This window comes from Sebastes fasciatus, chromosome 5, assembly GCF_043250625.1.
Source record: "Sebastes fasciatus isolate fSebFas1 chromosome 5, fSebFas1.pri, whole genome shotgun sequence".
Taxonomy (NCBI): domain Eukaryota; kingdom Metazoa; phylum Chordata; class Actinopteri; order Perciformes; family Sebastidae; genus Sebastes; species Sebastes fasciatus.
The window spans coordinates 8,944,793-8,961,622 of record NC_133799.1 but is presented as its reverse complement, the minus strand read 5'-3'; the positions used below and the strand labels follow the sequence as shown (position 1 = coordinate 8,961,622).

The 16,830-nt window shown below is 41.5% G+C and overlaps 1 protein-coding gene across 2 annotated transcripts in view; it reads left to right on the top strand.

Annotated features, from left to right (window-relative positions):
* The window catches only part of ror1 (receptor tyrosine kinase-like orphan receptor 1), a 139,873-nt gene that overhangs the window by 79,620 nt on the left and 43,423 nt on the right, over window positions 1-16,830 (top strand). The window contains exon 2 of one of the 2 annotated variants that reach the window (XM_074634912.1): window positions 12,811-12,873. The exons of the other annotated variant lie outside the window; for it this stretch is intronic. Within the exon in view, the coding sequence (XP_074491013.1) occupies window positions 12,811-12,873 (63 nt within the window). The remainder of the gene's footprint in view (window positions 1-12,810; window positions 12,874-16,830) is intronic. 2 annotated transcript variants of the gene reach the window in all.

Below are 16,830 nucleotides of genomic sequence, written 5' to 3'. Positions count from 1 at the left end.
ATGATCTGTCTCTACAGCGCACACATAGTGAATACACACAAACACTTTGGGCCCATCTGGCTCTTCACTTATTTGGGCAGAAGAGTAATGTCATTATAAGAGAATCCCTTTTGACAAATCCCTCTCATTAAAGAAGCCTTTTGGGCCTCTGAATCACATAAAACCTCTCTCACTTGTGTAAAGCAGTATTCTTTTTCCATTAATAACAACTTACATATGTTTAATTTATTATTTTAGTGTCATCAGGAAATTAATTATGTGTGCACTGCTGTGCAATTCAGTGGAATAGTCATTTTTCTGCAAGCTCAAATCAGACTTTAGAGTTACTTTTTGAGGGTATATAAATGCAGATTTGATTGATCCCCATTCTTGGCAGTCAGAATTACATTGCTCCACTTTTACCAAGCAAGTTTAGTACTAATTATGCTTGGGGTGGAAAGTGGAAGGCTATTGTCTTTGTTTTTTACTCTGGTGCTAATATTATATTTCTTAAAATATATATTACAAGCTCAGTTTTGAGTGAAAGTGTTGGTATTGTGCCAACGCTGTAACCTTTATTGTAGAGGGCAGGTCATTAAAAGAGTGAAGATCTACAATTTGTTGTGCATGAGACTTTTTTTTTTATGAGAAAACCAACTGAACTACAGCCACTCCTCTGCCTTTTCTTTTTTTATTGGCCTGTATTATTTTTACTCGATTGCGTCCATTTTTATAGATGCCACAGTTGTATGTAGTTACTACTGTTCAGAGTTGACAGAATAGGACAGTTTAGTCTTGAGTTTCAGATTTGGATGCAATGGTTCATGTAAAGTCACAGCATTGCTGTAATATTACATTTTACATATATTTCACTATAATGAAACCAACATTGCAGATGAATCTCGAACTTTGAGATTGAGACTTGATGTGAAGAAGCTTCAGATCTATCATCAATATATTTTCCTTTATATCTTTTTTCTTTACTTTTCAACATTAACAACTCAAGCTAAGCTAGAGAGTTATTCTTGGATAGTTTTGTCTCGTGTTTTCCTTACAGTTCTTCACAAAGTGTATTGAATTATCTGCTTAGACAGTAGAACAGTAGGTGAGACCTGCTTTTTCTTGTCAGCGCTCATATTGCAGATCCATCACTGCACAACAGTACATCATGGACAAAAGTGATTGTTCAATTAAGTGCCAAATTAAGTCGTGTCACATCTTAAATACATTTATCAACCAGTGTTTCTTGAATCATGCTGTATCTCTCGGCACATTTTGAAATGTATGTGAAATCTGTTTTTTGCGGTATGGTATGTGGAAATGCTCCTGTCTGGTTCCCTGGCTGTAGAAACGTTTTTCTTCTGTAGCGGAAAGCCTTTTGGACGCAGACATTGTGGGTTTTTCTCTGGCTTGTTTTCAGCTCACTCTCTCTCTCTGGGGACACAAAGCTCTCACTTCTCCCTTCCCACCGCTCATCTCTCTCCCATCCTCCTGTCTTCCTCATCAGCCGGCTACCTTTCCCTCTAAACAAGCGGAGGAATGCTGGTGCTTATTTTCTTAACCTGGGACGGGGAGAAGTTCCCGTAGAGCATTGGTGTGATTGACAGGGAAGCGTGCTGGAAAGGCTCAGAGCTTCTCAGTTTGCCTCAGAGTCTCACTGTTGGCAGTCCAGACTCAGTCTGCAATAAAGAGCTAGAAAACCAAAGAATAAGAATAACACAGGACGTTTTTACTGGAATGAATTTTTCTTGTCGCTTTCATCTCTCTCTGTCTTAGTCTCTACAGTATATCTCCCTCTCTTATTTCTCTCACTACTTGTTCTCTCTATTTCTCCGCCTTTCCCAGTTTGACTTTCTCTCTGGCCCAGAGTCAGGTTTCTTGCGGCTGAGCCTATCCTACAGCGTCAATCGCTGAGAGCTGACTAAGAGTCACGAGTTGATGGAGACACGATGTCTCACACCCAGTTTCCCAGAAGCATCCCAAAATTATTCAGCATGGTTTATCTGTGCAGTCTGAAACCCATCAGTAGTTAAATTTGTAACCACAATGGTTATATGAATGGAGTTCTTGGTGGAAACATCTCCTACAGAGCTTAAACGGCAAAAAAGACTTGGACAATTTGTTTTATTTATGTGATTGATAATACACTTATCTTAAAGGTGCAGTGTGTAGGATCTGGTGGTATCTAGCGGTGAGGTTGGGATGGCAACCAACTGAAGCCTCTTCTGTGTGCCAAGTGTGTAGAGGAACTACGGTGCCGACGCAAAAACACAAATGGCTTTATTTAGAGACAGTTTTTGTAAGAGTAGCATAGGTCATTTGGAGCAGAGCCAGTGCTTAGAGTGTGTGTGTATGAGAAAAGTCAGTAAGAGAGAGAGGGCGGCGGCGACGGGAGCGAGTAACGTTATCGACTCCGCCCCAAGCCGTTCTGGGCTACTGTAGTAACATGGTGGTGCAACATGGGGGACTCCGTGAAGAGGACTCACTCCCCATGTAGATATAAACGGCTCGTTCTAAGTTAACGAAAACAACGATTCTCATTATCAGGTGATTATACATTAAAGAAAACGTACTTATTAATGTTATATTCCATTTAAGCTAATAGATCCCTCTAATTGTTATACACTGCTCCTTTAAATGTGTTTGGAAACAACAGAGGAATATTCAGATGTGTACCAAATTGCAATATTGTCAAAAAGAGTCAAAGCAGTCTTCCTGATGGAAGACGGAGCAGTAGCATTCTGGCTAATAATGTTTTCCAAGTGACATCATCCCTGTGCTTGATGTGTCATTTAAATCCAACATCTTTAGCTTGAGATGGTCACGCTCGGTGTTTTATTAATATTGTCTGGCCCTAAATACTGTCATTGATTTAATCTGGCCTGCCGACAGTATTCAGTCATTATACGTCCTGCAAACGAGGCGAGATTCAGCCTGGCGAATGAGGAAATACGTAAAGAATGGTTTTGGAACGGAGCCCAGCTCAACTGTAGTCACATGATGTCTAAATCTGAGTCATGTTTGAAATTCGGGAGCATTATATCCTGGCATTCCCAGATCCTATCTACTGGGGCCTCTTCTTTTGAAATTGTCATCCTGGAGGAATCTCGGAACGCCGGCAGTGAGCTTATGGAGCATGTGCGTGTCCCTGACTGCACCTGAACACACACACACACACAGACAGACAGGCATGCAACATGGCATGTGTCTTATTCACACCATTCACACTGTTGGCACACATGATACACTATTTACAGAAAAGTCACGTACAAAAAGCCAAGCGAGATGACTCTATTCACGTCACCACACACAGACAGCCTGACTGACTTTAGCTTTAGGTCTTAAATCTTCTATTCTTCACACCTGACCCCATGATGACACACGGATACCTCAACACGTTAACGTGCACCATATTCACATCATTAAACGCTATGTCTCATTGCTGCACAATACACCAGAGTAGCACATCCTCTGCAGTGAAGTGACACACTGACATGCAGGTGCGATGACTCTATTCACATTCCACAGACAGACTGAGCCCGGAGACCTTGACGTAATCTGCGGAGGTAGTCGTCAATCTGCTTGGAAGCGATCAGGTTTTCCAGAAAGCTGAGCGCTTGCACACACATACACACACACACACTTGTACTGGACCTGTCAGGTTAAAACAGATGAGCTGCACAGTAGGTGGTAACATGGCACATGCTTGTGCACATTCCTCACTAGTCTGCTTACATCGCTGGTAACAGGAGCCGAGGGGAGCCTCACCCAAAATGGGCTAACCAGGCCTTACATCAGTGTGGTTTCCATTGCAGAGCCTCACAGGGATAGCGGGGGCCAGCGAGGGCCACATGTAGTTCTATAGGGCCAACCAGGGCAACGGCAGGACTTCTGCAGAGTCATACGCACAGCATGAAGTTTCTCCAAGAGCACAGTTTCTGTCAAGATGAAACAGACAAATGTGTAAGATGGACTGTAGCTTATTATAAACTTGGATTCATAACACAGAGCCAGCCTTTTTTTCCCTGCAATGGAGATGTGTGAAATTGCCCTCACTGTACATAAATCCAAGCAAACCCAATAGACTTAAGTTCTCTGTGTCCGGTTTACATGCGGTGTGTTTGCGTGGGTTTCCTTGGCACTCTCAGGTTTCCTCCCATATTTCAAAGACATGCAAGTACAAGTCTGGTGGACTTCAATTTGACCAGGAAGAAGACTAGCAGTTATCGAGTTGTCAGCTAAATCTAGTCTCTATGGCTTGAATTAATATCACAATATTATCAGGAATATTGTTTTCCTGATATTTCTGATTTCCCTGTAAATCTAGATATGGCAAATGTATGCACATTGATCAAGAGCTGCAATGATTAATTGATTAGTTGTCAATTGTTTAGTTAATCGCCATATATTTTGATAATCGATTAATCGGTTTGAGTCATTTGAAAAAAAAAAAAAAGTCAAAATTCTCTGATTCCAGCTTCTTAAATGGGAATATGTTCTGGTTTCTTTACTCCTCTATGACAGTAAACTGAACATCTTTCAGTTGTGGACAAAACAAGACATTTGAGGACGTCATCTTGGGTTTGGGGAAACACGGATCGACGTTTTCACCATTTTCTGACATTTTAAAGATCAAACAACTAATCGAATAATCGAGAAAATAATCGACAATGGAAATGATCGTTAGTTGCAGCCCTACTTATTGACGACATAAAATTAGCAAACTATTATCCTCTCTATCAGACACAACTTATGTAAACAAGAGCATTTTATTTTGAGGATTAGTTTTTAATTATAATTTGCTTGGAATAATTAATTTAAACAAAATAAAAACATTGAAAAACACAATACAATCGCTTTATCATGATGTGATTCTACTGAAATGCTATAGAATGTCAATAAAAGATAATAATTGACATATGCCGAACCCGAGTGTCAGTTAATTGAGATCCTAAGGTATAAAGGTTACATTTTAGTGTGACCTTTGCTGCCCAATTCAGCCTTGTGAGGGAGAGAAGCTCCTATAGGGTTTCAGTGCAGCCCCTCCCCTCGGTTTGTGTTGCGTGTGGTTAGACAGAGTGGTGGTGGAGACTGGGAGATGAAGTTAAACTACTTGTTGAGATTAAAACTACAACAAGAACATCCCCGTTGATGCCTCTATGGAAATTCTCATTTTGCACAAGAGGTCAGAGGTCAGCGTCTGCTGCAGACCAGCATCCCAAGAGGTTGCAAGGATTGATTCAGTGTGTTTCTTAAGGACGTCACCGTGCCGTCCACTCAGGAAGGAATGCTGGATAGTGACAGTTGTCCGTGTGAGCCCGACGCTGTGAGATGATTTTCAGCGAAGTGACGAGGCGCTGTTTAAAGGAACCTGCTCAGCACTTGTTGGTCTGTGTCAGCTTTATTCTTGGAGTACTCAAGTTTCCTCTGAAGTAGCTCTACAGCAGTTTTAAAAAACCCTCTGAAGTGGTTGGGAGTTCAGATTTAATGTTCAGCTACGTATTAAAATCAGTTTGTTGTGTAAGTAAGTAAAGTATGTAACACTCAGCTTGATCACGCTCCATGATATTTAAAAAAGAATTTTAAAAAACACCCAAAGAGCCAAAGTTCCCTCCGACATTTATTGCGAATTTTGTGGTCAAGCCAAACTATAATTTCAAATGCCATTCAGTTTCCCAAAACATGTATACGTTGCATAAAATATCCTCCCTGCTCAGCTCCCTCTGTGTGGTTTTTGGAGGGGAAGCAATACTTTTTTTACTTTTTTTTTTTTTAACTAACCATGCTTTTTCATGTTGAAGCAAATGTCTGTTGCAACATGAGCTCTTTCTTTCTCTCGTTGTCTATTGTTCAGATCCAAAAAGGGTTGACACGCAGCCTCCTGTCATCTATCCTGCTCACATCTCTCTCCCCCTCCTCTCTCTCTCTCTCTCTCGATCACCCCCTTCTGTGGTCTTATAAGGTTACAGAGCAGAATTTTCTGAGGCAATGCAGGCCTGTGTGTGTGTGTGTGTGTGTGTGTATGTGTGTGTGTGTGTGTGTGTGTGTGTGTGTGTGTGTTTGTTAGTGGTTCCTGTGTTCTTTGGTCCATGATGTCCTCAGGTGAACACTGAACTGGGCCTGCTTTTATTCCTCTACATGCTCCAGTTGAGCCTGGGAACAAACACCTGCAGAAACACACACGCAGGTGCAGCTATACAGTACAAGCACACATGCACATGCACAGGTGGTACAAATCGGCTGTATCTGATATCCCTCCATATTTACGATATAGTGCTCTCCAATTTACTGTCCGATATCTTCATTTACTGCTCATGATTGAGTGAATTATTTATTGATAATTAAATAAGGAATAGAGTGGTGCAGGGATGAAGTCTTTTTGTAGGCCAACCAGGAAGTTAGCATCACCCTGGGTTCCCTCGACAAAAAGCCCGTGGGATTTTTTTATTGAGTTTTGGGATTATTGCAGAAAATAAGCTCTCTGGCAAACAATCCTTTATGATACTTGCACGTTATGTTCAGAAAGATAATCTTCCCACTTTTATGATGTAAATGCAATCTCCAGAAGTAAAACGCTAACGTTACGCTATAAACAAACTACACTACGGTCGTATGACTTCACGTCACCACCACTAAGCTAAAGGCAGACTAGCGTTCGACGTGATGATGTTTAGTAGTCTCATTAACCACTTGTTAGCAACTGCCTTTTTTAAGACATGTAAAAGCTTCAAAGTTCACAAGTGGAATATTTGCTGACGTATTTTACATCGTAGAATAAAACTTTAAATCACGTAAGCTTGTGTTAACCACAGACTTTATTTCAGGCATCTAAACAGAAGGGCTAAAATACTAACTCATTTCTGTGTTTTAGGACTCATTCCTGCACTACTCTATTGTGAATGAGTGAACAACGTAGTGGTTTCAGACACAGCCATCATTATTGGTTTTTCTAGCAGTATTGTCTTGGCATCTCCATATCTCTTTTAAGGATCTTTTTAGGTTATTTCAACTCAGGTTTGTTGGTGGTAGTTTTAGCATTATTTGTAATAGAAACATTGTACGTACCAAGTTGGGAACTCATCGATATCCCTAAAAAGAAGTCCGACTTGGCAAGAAACACAAGAATTCAGACAATCAGACACAAGTTGGAAGAGAAAAAAAAAGCAAACAGTAAAGTTATTTCCCAAACTGTCAACAGTACAGTATGTCGTATATCCACTGCAGTTTACAGACTAATATCCTGCTCCGGTTTTTATTTATTTTACTTGTTGTAGTTTTGTAGACAGAACATTTTCCTGTGCAACAAAGAATTATTACAGGTGCCCGTAATAGTGTACTTGCTGAACGTTTGCAGTTTGTCAAATCATCAAACTCGCTCTTCTCGCCCCAGCGGATTTTGTTGTAGTGCCTGTTGCTGTGTTCCCAGATCTCAGCAGTTACTTTGGCAAGTATATTGTTAAATATAGAAATGGCCAAAATTACGACGCAAGACCCAATAATAAAGTAAGTCTGGCAGGTTTTATCTAATAAACTGGAACCACTAGTTACCATCTATTTTCTGTGTTCTCCTTCCCCGTGGCTGGCCATCAGTCCCTCGACTCTGTGACGGCCATGTATGACCAGTTTAACGGTTATTTACATCTGACACAATGAATAAACTCTCCAGCCAACACCAGCGTGGTGGGACAGAAGCCCACTTCTTAAAAAGCATATTTTACAAGCGCCTTCACTCTGAGTTTATTATGAAGTCTCTGTTTTCTCTCTCCCTTGCTGTCTTTTTTTTCTTCACTCTCACATTTTCCAAGTCTTCTTCCCTCCATTCATCTCAAAGTCCTCAACTCTCGTTTGCCTCACTTTTTTTTTCTCTCCCTCACTCTTTTTTTTTCTCTCTTCCTCTTGGCACGAAATAATCTTTATTTCTCAAATCCTTGTCCTTTCGCCAAGACTGTAACTTTCCGCTCCTTTTCCAATCTTCAGCCTAATTGTGCAGCGCTAATAATTCACTTAGACAGCTTGAGCCTTATATGCATGCAAAACTAGCTGCTTATCTCACTCTTCTCATTGTCTGTAACTGCATAGTTGGGTATACAAAAGGAATAGATGTTCACGTGAATACTTAACTTCCTTATGGTAAGCATGCAGGAGTTCAGTGAGATGAGACCGTGGTTGTTAGGAAAAATCAAGAGAATTTTGGGAGGAGAATTTTTTCGGTAGAAGCACCTAAATTAAAAAAATCAAAAGACAGAGAGAGTAAGGACACAAGGAGAGAGAAAGAAACTTGCTGGACAAAAAAAGAGATCTGATGAAGACAAATTGGAGAAGGAAATGATTATCATTCCTGATTTTCCTTATCCACACATATCCATCTTTCACCTCTTTAAAACAGAAATATGACATGGTTATATTGTGAAAATGCTTGGTTTGCTGTTCTCCCAGATAACCCCTGAGTTAGGTTAGTTTTCCAGCTAATAGGGATGGAAGAGGACCTTGGGAGAGGCCCTAATAACAGAGCGGGAGAGCTCATACATCAGTCTCACTCACCACACCAACCACCCTGGCTCCAAACACAGCCCCCCAGACCATATAACAGCATATTAGTTGCTATGCATAACCGCTCAAATTGAACATTTCTGATTTGGTTCTGCTTGGCTCCCTCTTTCTCACTTTCTCCTTTACTTCACCTCCGGCCTCTCACTCATTCCCATGAGTTTGAAGTTCTGCACTAATTCCCACATGCTGCACACTGTCACAGTAAAGTCACACCAAATACCCAGAGCTTTATAGGAGTGAAGCTCATGTCCCTGCGTGATTTTTATCATCGTAAGCCAAATACAGCTGGATGAGGATCAGAGGCTGCTCTCATGGAACTTTCTGTGTGGAGATTTGATGTCTGGGCCTCTCAAAGGCACCTTCATGTTAACCATTTACTATATATTTTGCCAGGGTCCAGAACTTTCTGTTGTGTGAAACATGCAATACCAGCCAAGAGGGGGGATGTGATATATATATATATATTATAGGTTGTCAAACATCCAGAATATCCATCCAACATATCACTGCCTGCTATGGAAATATGTGCATGGCTAAGATCCAGGTTATATTGCTTTTCTTTGGAAATTGCTGTAAAATTTGGGTTTTTAACAGTTGAGATAATCGTAGTTTTAATAAAAAACCCTCAATAGGCTGAGATGCTATCAGAGCACTAATAGTTCTGGGAAGGTGACTAAAATGGAAGTGATGTGAAATGATAGACAAGCAGCTAAAAGGTAGCTCGGCTCTTGGCTGGAGAGACGGCACAAAACAGACTTTGAGCGATGCTGATAAATTCTGGGGATTTCAGGAGGAGCTGTAGGTGTGAAACACATACATATGAAGTGATGGCGGTGATGTTATCATTCTCTTGTAAACTGACCTCTAGTTTGATGGTGGTATATACGCTATTGGCAGCAAAACATTTTAGGCTACATCCACACTAATACGTTTTCTCGTGTGTACGGAGATCATTTTTGTTTTAACTGTTTAACTTTTGTTTAACTGGTTGCTTAGTTACAGAAAAAACAACGGAGTATTGTATTACGTTTAATAAAAGGTCTTGTTTGATACTTAAGATCTTTCTAAAACGGCGTCAGCAGCGTTTTCAAACGTCTCCGTTTTAGGGGTTCTAAAATGCCGGAGTACAGTAGTGTGGACGCGAGCAGGGTCTGAAATGAACTTTTTTCACTGCCCGTCACTGTGGCAGGCAAGTATTTTTTTTTGTCTGCCACTCAGAAATTTTATCTGCCACTTTTGTAATCTGTGCGCTAAATGAAGGAATAACATTTTAGATCTGCTGTAAAAAAAATCTCCTTCAAACAACTGGATTTAATCAAGTTTCTCGCCTAAAACTTAATTTTACGAGATTACATTTGAACACATCATGATAACGTTGTAATTTTCCTTCGCCCAATAGTCCTTTTTCCCGAAACAGACTTTGAACGCCTCATAATAATAACTGAATGGCAACTCCGTTAACGTTAGTATCTCTGTTATTTAAAAAAAAGTCAGACAAGTATCCGTGAGTATTTCAGCTCAAACCTAGCAAAAATCACAGTAATAGTTTCTTTCTACTATCTAAACCCTTTCATCCTTTTCAGTGATTGATAAAGGCAGACGAGAATCTTTTATATAATAAACAGGGCCAGTTAACATATGGGAGAACATCAGAATCAGGATCATGATCCAATCAGGGGACAGAACCACAACGGCAAGAACCATTGATCCAAACTGACACAGGCGCTGCGAAGGTGCCTATTTTTAGGCCCTCATTAACAAATGGGCCTTACACAATTGCTTCCCTCTGTTACTGCAAAACATTAGAGAGCTAATCTCAAAATTACTCTGCAGTTCATCCCCGATATTCCAGATGATTGTCTCAATGAAAGAGAACTAACAGATGTGACCTAAATAGAGAAGAGATAAAGTGGAAGAGAGAGAAAAATGAGGGAATAAAACTGGCTAAAACCGTTGCATTAATGCGTTAAAGAAATTGGTGGCGTCAAAACGAATTTGCGTTAACGCGTTATCGCTTTAACTTTGACAACCCTATAATATAAAAAAAATCATATGTGCCACTGGTTGTTCAATAAAAAAATTAATTTCCTAAGAGTGGACTAAATTGCAATAAAAAATGTAACTAGTCTTGAAAATACACCATTTCTTCTCAGAAATGATGCCAACTCCATACCGTTTTTATAAACTTCCTAATGTTACGCCTCTCCCTCTCCCCTCGTATTCCCACTTTCAGCCCCTCTATTGAACTCTCACCTGGCTGCACTTGGCTAGCTTTGTGTTAGTGAAGCCAGTGAGCTGCGACGTCCCCTCTCCTCTGTCCTTTGTAAACCACAGAGCTCGGTGTTTCTTTAAGCCTATCAGCCCAGAACACGGAGAGAATTTAGACTCACCTCGGGGCCAAGGCTCGCCATAATACACTGTCGTCTTAGGAGCCTCCAGGAACAAATCATTCAGTTCATCAAACCAGTCATTTTGGGTCCCATAACACAACTCAGAAGCATATGAAAGCAAAGGGTAAAGATATTACAACCTATAGCTAGCAGATATTTTTTAATTATAAGTTATCTTAGCTGTCTTTATCTTAGATTAATTCCTCCAGTGTTACTGCATATCTGTAACAATCTTGACCCTCATAAAGCTGCCCGCCTGTTGTTGTTCGCCTGCTGCCAAGCCTCCAGACTCCCTGACTAACAGGTGCAGAGGCCCAAAGAGCTGCTCATTAACACAGCTCATTTCACAAGCACCACCACACACAGTCATTACCGTCCTGACACGGCACAGCACGTGTGAAACAACACATTATCACCCAATTAGCATGACCCCGTGTCGGGCGCCCGGTCTCGTTTCACTGCAGACTTTCTCCCCGAATGTCACCCCGCATGCCACACACATAACAATAATGTTAACAAGTTGTTGTTTGAAATTCATGCATATAAACTTTCTTTTTAAATGTGTTGCTGCAACATGAGTACAGTATGTGTGCAGGGGAGGTTATGTTTACAGATAATGTGTGTGTGTGTGTGTGTGTGTATGCACATGCTTGCGTTTCTGCATGTGTTTGAGCCATTTGCTCATTCATCATGTTAAACTATCCCAGCCTGCGCCGAGCTAAACACATGCACACAACCTGAAAAGCAGAACTCGTTGTAACTGTGGGATAACATATGCGTGTTTGTCAGTTGTCTGGCGTCCAAAGAAACAGCAAAGATAAAACTGTTTCATGTCCCATCCATGTCAGTCGTGCATGTTTAAGCCCTGCGCAGGCTGTTTCATTTGTCAGGACTCACCTTGTGACCCGTGGCAGTGCACACTGAAGCCCATTTTCTGCTGTCTTCTCTCTCCCGTAATGAAAAGCAGAGGGCCGCTCTGTCGTCAGCTGGTAATAACGCAGCATTAGGTCCACATGGCTCGCTGATGGGCTCCCTGTTATACATTCAGACCTTTGATCTGCACCAGCAAATGTACAATGCTATCGCAGGATTTAAGATGGGGAAACTCTTAAAGCAGTGTGTTTGTGCTGTCTGTTACGCTGAAAAGTGGCTGCAACATCGAGATTGTTTATTTCATAAATGATAATAAGCAGTATTAGCCACCACACAGATGTTTACCTTGTTATTTGACTTTGTTTGACTTAAATTATAGCAGGCTGTTCTCATGCACCGTTCATAGCTGTCGTGGCTTTAAATTTAGGGGCATCCCATTGGCACAGAAGGTCTGGGCGAGAGTGTGTCTGTTGTTGCAGTTTGAAATGACCCCCTGTTCACACATACTGACTCAAAGTCAGACTTGTGTGTGTTTAGCATTGAACTGTTATTTTCTTCTCTTGCCCTTAGTATTTAATTTCCCGAGGGATGTTTCCATCCATCGTTTATCTCATTCAAGTCCCGGCAGCATGTTTTATCATAGAGAATAGGAAAGCCGCTGACTGTGACAGTTTTCCCATGTTGTTTGAAGTACTTTTATGTTCTTGAGTCTTATGCAACACTTGCAGAAGGTTGAACCTTTCTCAGCTTCCCCACTTAGCGCCACTGGGAAACTTTTGATTCTTTGATTAAGTGGCAGCATGTTTTTAAGAATCAATTCACAAAGAGTCTTTCACATCTCCAGTCTGTATTTGTGAAGGGTGCTGAAGCTCACAGCTTGTCATTATTTCACTTGCCCTTCCACATTTATTCTAATTGTAGGGTTCATGATCCGTCTAGTGAAATAGCAATTGAAAATGGTAGAGCCCAACAGCCACAAAACATGCTAATAGTCTTCTCCATTTCCTCTTGTTTACAGGGTCTGAGTTTCCCCAAGACCCCAGTGTGATAGCTACCACTTCATGGAACACCTCTAGTGATGGTAAAGGCTCACATAAACACACACACACACACAACACGTCCTTAACAAACTTCTTTACAGCAAAACTGTAATAGCTGTGAACACATCTGTTACAAGCAATACATGATGATATGTTCACAGTCCAATTAACACATGGTGCGTTGAACTGTAACCCCACATGTGTTGTTGGAAATTACATTCAATGATGTGTTAAAAATTACACATCCTCTGTGAGTGGTCACCTTCTGCAACCCAGACAACACCCATCGTCACAGGCAGTGTAGGCCACTGTTGAGGATAATTGATGGAACGAATTACACATTGATCTACTCAACATGTGAGGATACAGCCACAGGTGCACTGCTTTTCTCTCATTTCCATTGACCTACTTTTAGTTGTCTTTTTAGCTAAATCAACCAGTTGAGCTTTAAAATGTGCTTCTTACAGTACGTTTGCTGCGAGCCGCACTTCGCCGCTGCCTGGTGTGAATTCTGTATTACATCTCACCTACAAAAGCTTTGATTGGTGGACTGTTTATCCAGCCGAGGAAAACAGCCATCAAAGCTCACCGGATCTCAACACTTGACGGGGTTACTGTATTGTTACTATTAAGGAGATTGCAGCAGAAAAATTATCCTTGTTGTTTTTTGTTTGCTGCTGACTTTACTTGACATCCTGATACAATGCTCCAACCACTGATCGGTTTAATGGCCTAAATATCTGAGGATGCACACATCCAACGCTTTGAAGGAACAACAGGATGCATAGAGAGTAGCCATCATGCACACATGAACGCATCATTAACTCCACTCTCAGTGGATCCTGCACTGGACTGATGTGCGCTAGATCTCCGGGTGTTTCATCGTCAAATAATGGCTTCTACATTTCTACAACTTGTAGAAAACAACTTGTCGAGAAGTCAGATTTAACTCACACTCCACCTCCAAAACCCCAAGAAAATGCACTGCAGGATGCAGCATGGACATGAAACACGCCTTAAAGGCTGCTTGGCTCTCCCACATAGACGTGGTCAGCTCATTCCTTCCCTTCCTTGATCAATAAGGCTTCTTGCCAGTTTAATAAGATTATTTATTTTGTGGTGAGGATGGCAACGTCTCCTGGAGCTGCCCAGGTTTAGATCAGCATATCCTGACGGAGGAAACTGCCGTTCTCCTGTCAGCACTGCGGGAACAACTGAGTCAGATCCATAAAGTTTTCTGCCCAGAGTTATCAGTCAAATCTCCTCAGTTTCCTCCGGGCTTGGAAAGCCGACATCCGCCTATTCCCCCACAAAGTTACACTGACTTGGAAGATCCTCAACATGAAACTTTATTGAACTTGACCTTTATTTTCAACTCTCTCATTTTGATCTGGTTTGTTTAATTCATCTCTTGCAAAGCCGAATCTCCCACAACATCCGTCCCACGGAGGATTCTGTGTACACAAAAACATGCATTGTTAAACACACGGAGCACGAACGAAGACGGTAGTTTCTGGACATGATTGAGCAGTTTAGATAATGGTTATGGTGACCAATCAAGGATGTTTAAAAAGTCATAAATACAATGAGGAGTAGTTCCAAACAAATCATAGAGACAGCTTTATTTTTCCACAACAACATGAAATATAAAAACCTACAAAGGCTGCACGTGTGTGTGTATGTGTGTGCGCGCACCCGTGTGTTCATATAGTAGTGTATCTGAGTGTCTATTTGAGCTCAGCCCCGTGACTAACATCTGTTTCTTATCTGATGGATGGATGGTGATTGCACCACTTGTTTTGTCTGCAGGCAGGGAATGGTTTTGATTGACCGAGCAGACAGCATTCAGGTAGCGTGGCTCTATCAGTATGCATCAGTAGCAGGAAGTTATCACGCTGAAAGAGGCTCATTATTGGGCTGAAATCAGGGGTGATGATAGTTTACTGAACTCCTTTTCCCTGAGGCTTTCTTTCATTCGCCCTTTTTTTTCTCCTTTGTTTCATTTTATCCGTTTTACTTCCTTTCCTCTCCCTCTCTTTCCCTGTTGGAGAGTGACCCAACTTTAATGAAATTCACCTTTTAGCCGTAGCTGGCGATGCTACAGCCTCGGCTCCTCGGTCTACATCTACTGACTATGTTTAGTTAGCTGTGCAGCCACTCAGGTTTCTGTGTCTTGCTGAGAGCAGCCTGCTTAGCACAGCTTTACTCCTGTGTGTGTAATTGAATATAGACATACATACTGCGTATTCACATATAGAAACACAATGTTGTTGGTGAGATGAAAAGGTATTGTGTAACTCGTAACATGTATAGTTTGTGTGTGTTGCGGTTGTGTGGGTGTGCACGTGTTTACGTTTGTGTGCCTGCGTGTGAGTGTTTGATTGTACGAAACCGCGGCAAGCAAATGCACGCTGATGACAGGGCACCGTTTAGTCGCCTGCCACATTAAAGGGACAGTCCGCAGCGATGGTTTGAGTTTCACAGTACTCCCGGTGCCAAATACCACAACACTCACCACGAGACAATTACATACAGAGAGGCTTTGTTACACAGACATTGGCAGGACATCTTTCTCCCCTTCACCTCTCTTCTCATCATCTCCTGTCGTCTCCTCTTGTCTCGGCTTCCTTTCTCCTGCTCCCCCACTGCTTTATTGACAGTTATTATAACAGCTAATGAAGTGTGCAGGCAACACAGCTCCAAAAACCATTTTCTTTTCCATCAACTCAACTAATGAGACAGTGATAAAGTGACTCAGTTTGTGTGACCTCCCCGCCGTTGGCAAAACACGTGTCTTTTTTAAGAGTGGGTCTGTTCTCATTTAATATAGAAAGTACTTTTTGTTTTTAGTTAATATAGTCAGACTCAACAGGCACATTAAGTTGGTGAAGGGTTGCATCAGCATGTAGGTGAGATGTGGTCCGCTACACTCATAGCAGTGTAGAGGCAAGCACAGATTCACAGCAGACCCCACATGACTTTGGGTTGACAGTTGGGAAGTCAAATCAAAATGAAAACACACACCCACACACAGAAGTAAGCATGTACAGACACAATGTAACACACCCTCATTAAGACAGATGTATCACCACCAGTAGCAATGACCTCAGCTTCTACCAGTGTTTGCACTCCTCTGTGATTGGTATCAGCATTGCAGTGTGTGTGTGTGTGTGTGTGTGTGTGTGTGTGTGTGTGTGTGTGTGTGTGTGTGTGTGTGTGTGTGAGATTGTGGTTAAGAGAGATAGTGTACTGTGATTAGTGTTGCAACATAACAAACACCTGGAGCTAGTGTTGTCCCGATTCGGATACCAGCTTAGGAAGTGCGTACGATACTGCTCAGAATTCGGGATCAGGTATCGGCGAGTACGCCAGTCTATGCAACGATCTGATACCATAATTTATTAACCCAGAAAAAATTAACTTGTTTAGCTGGGAGTCCATTCTCGCCACTCCAAAACAGTAGCCTTCATTGTGCTGTTCCCCTGGATGTATCATGGCTCCCACTGGCAACTACTGTTTTAGAGCAGCGAAGAAGAACTGATTGCAGGTATGTCACGTGCCATTTGTATGACAGAAAGCTGAACCCAGTCGAACATCAGGACACAGACACAAAATAATAAATGAATGAAACTGGCCTACTGCTTGATACAGAAGGACCACAGTCCCGTCTTCCGTCTCAGTAGTCGCCTCATGACATTTAAAGTGATTAAATGGTAACACAATCAGACGCTACAGATTAAATTAAAACTCATGCACATTGTACATTTTATTTGTGCTTTTGCATTCCCTTTCTGTCAGAGCAACGGATTTATATCAACTTTTACCCACAACCCTTTACACCACCTATTACCTTTTTTTATTAGATTTTGTCTTGATAATCTATTTACACGGTTTGTTGAAGAAAACAGAGGACACAGGGGTCTGTGTCAGTGCATTACATGTTTTGTGTGTGTGTGTGTGTGTGTGTGTGTGTGTGTGTGTGTGTGTGTGTGTGTGTG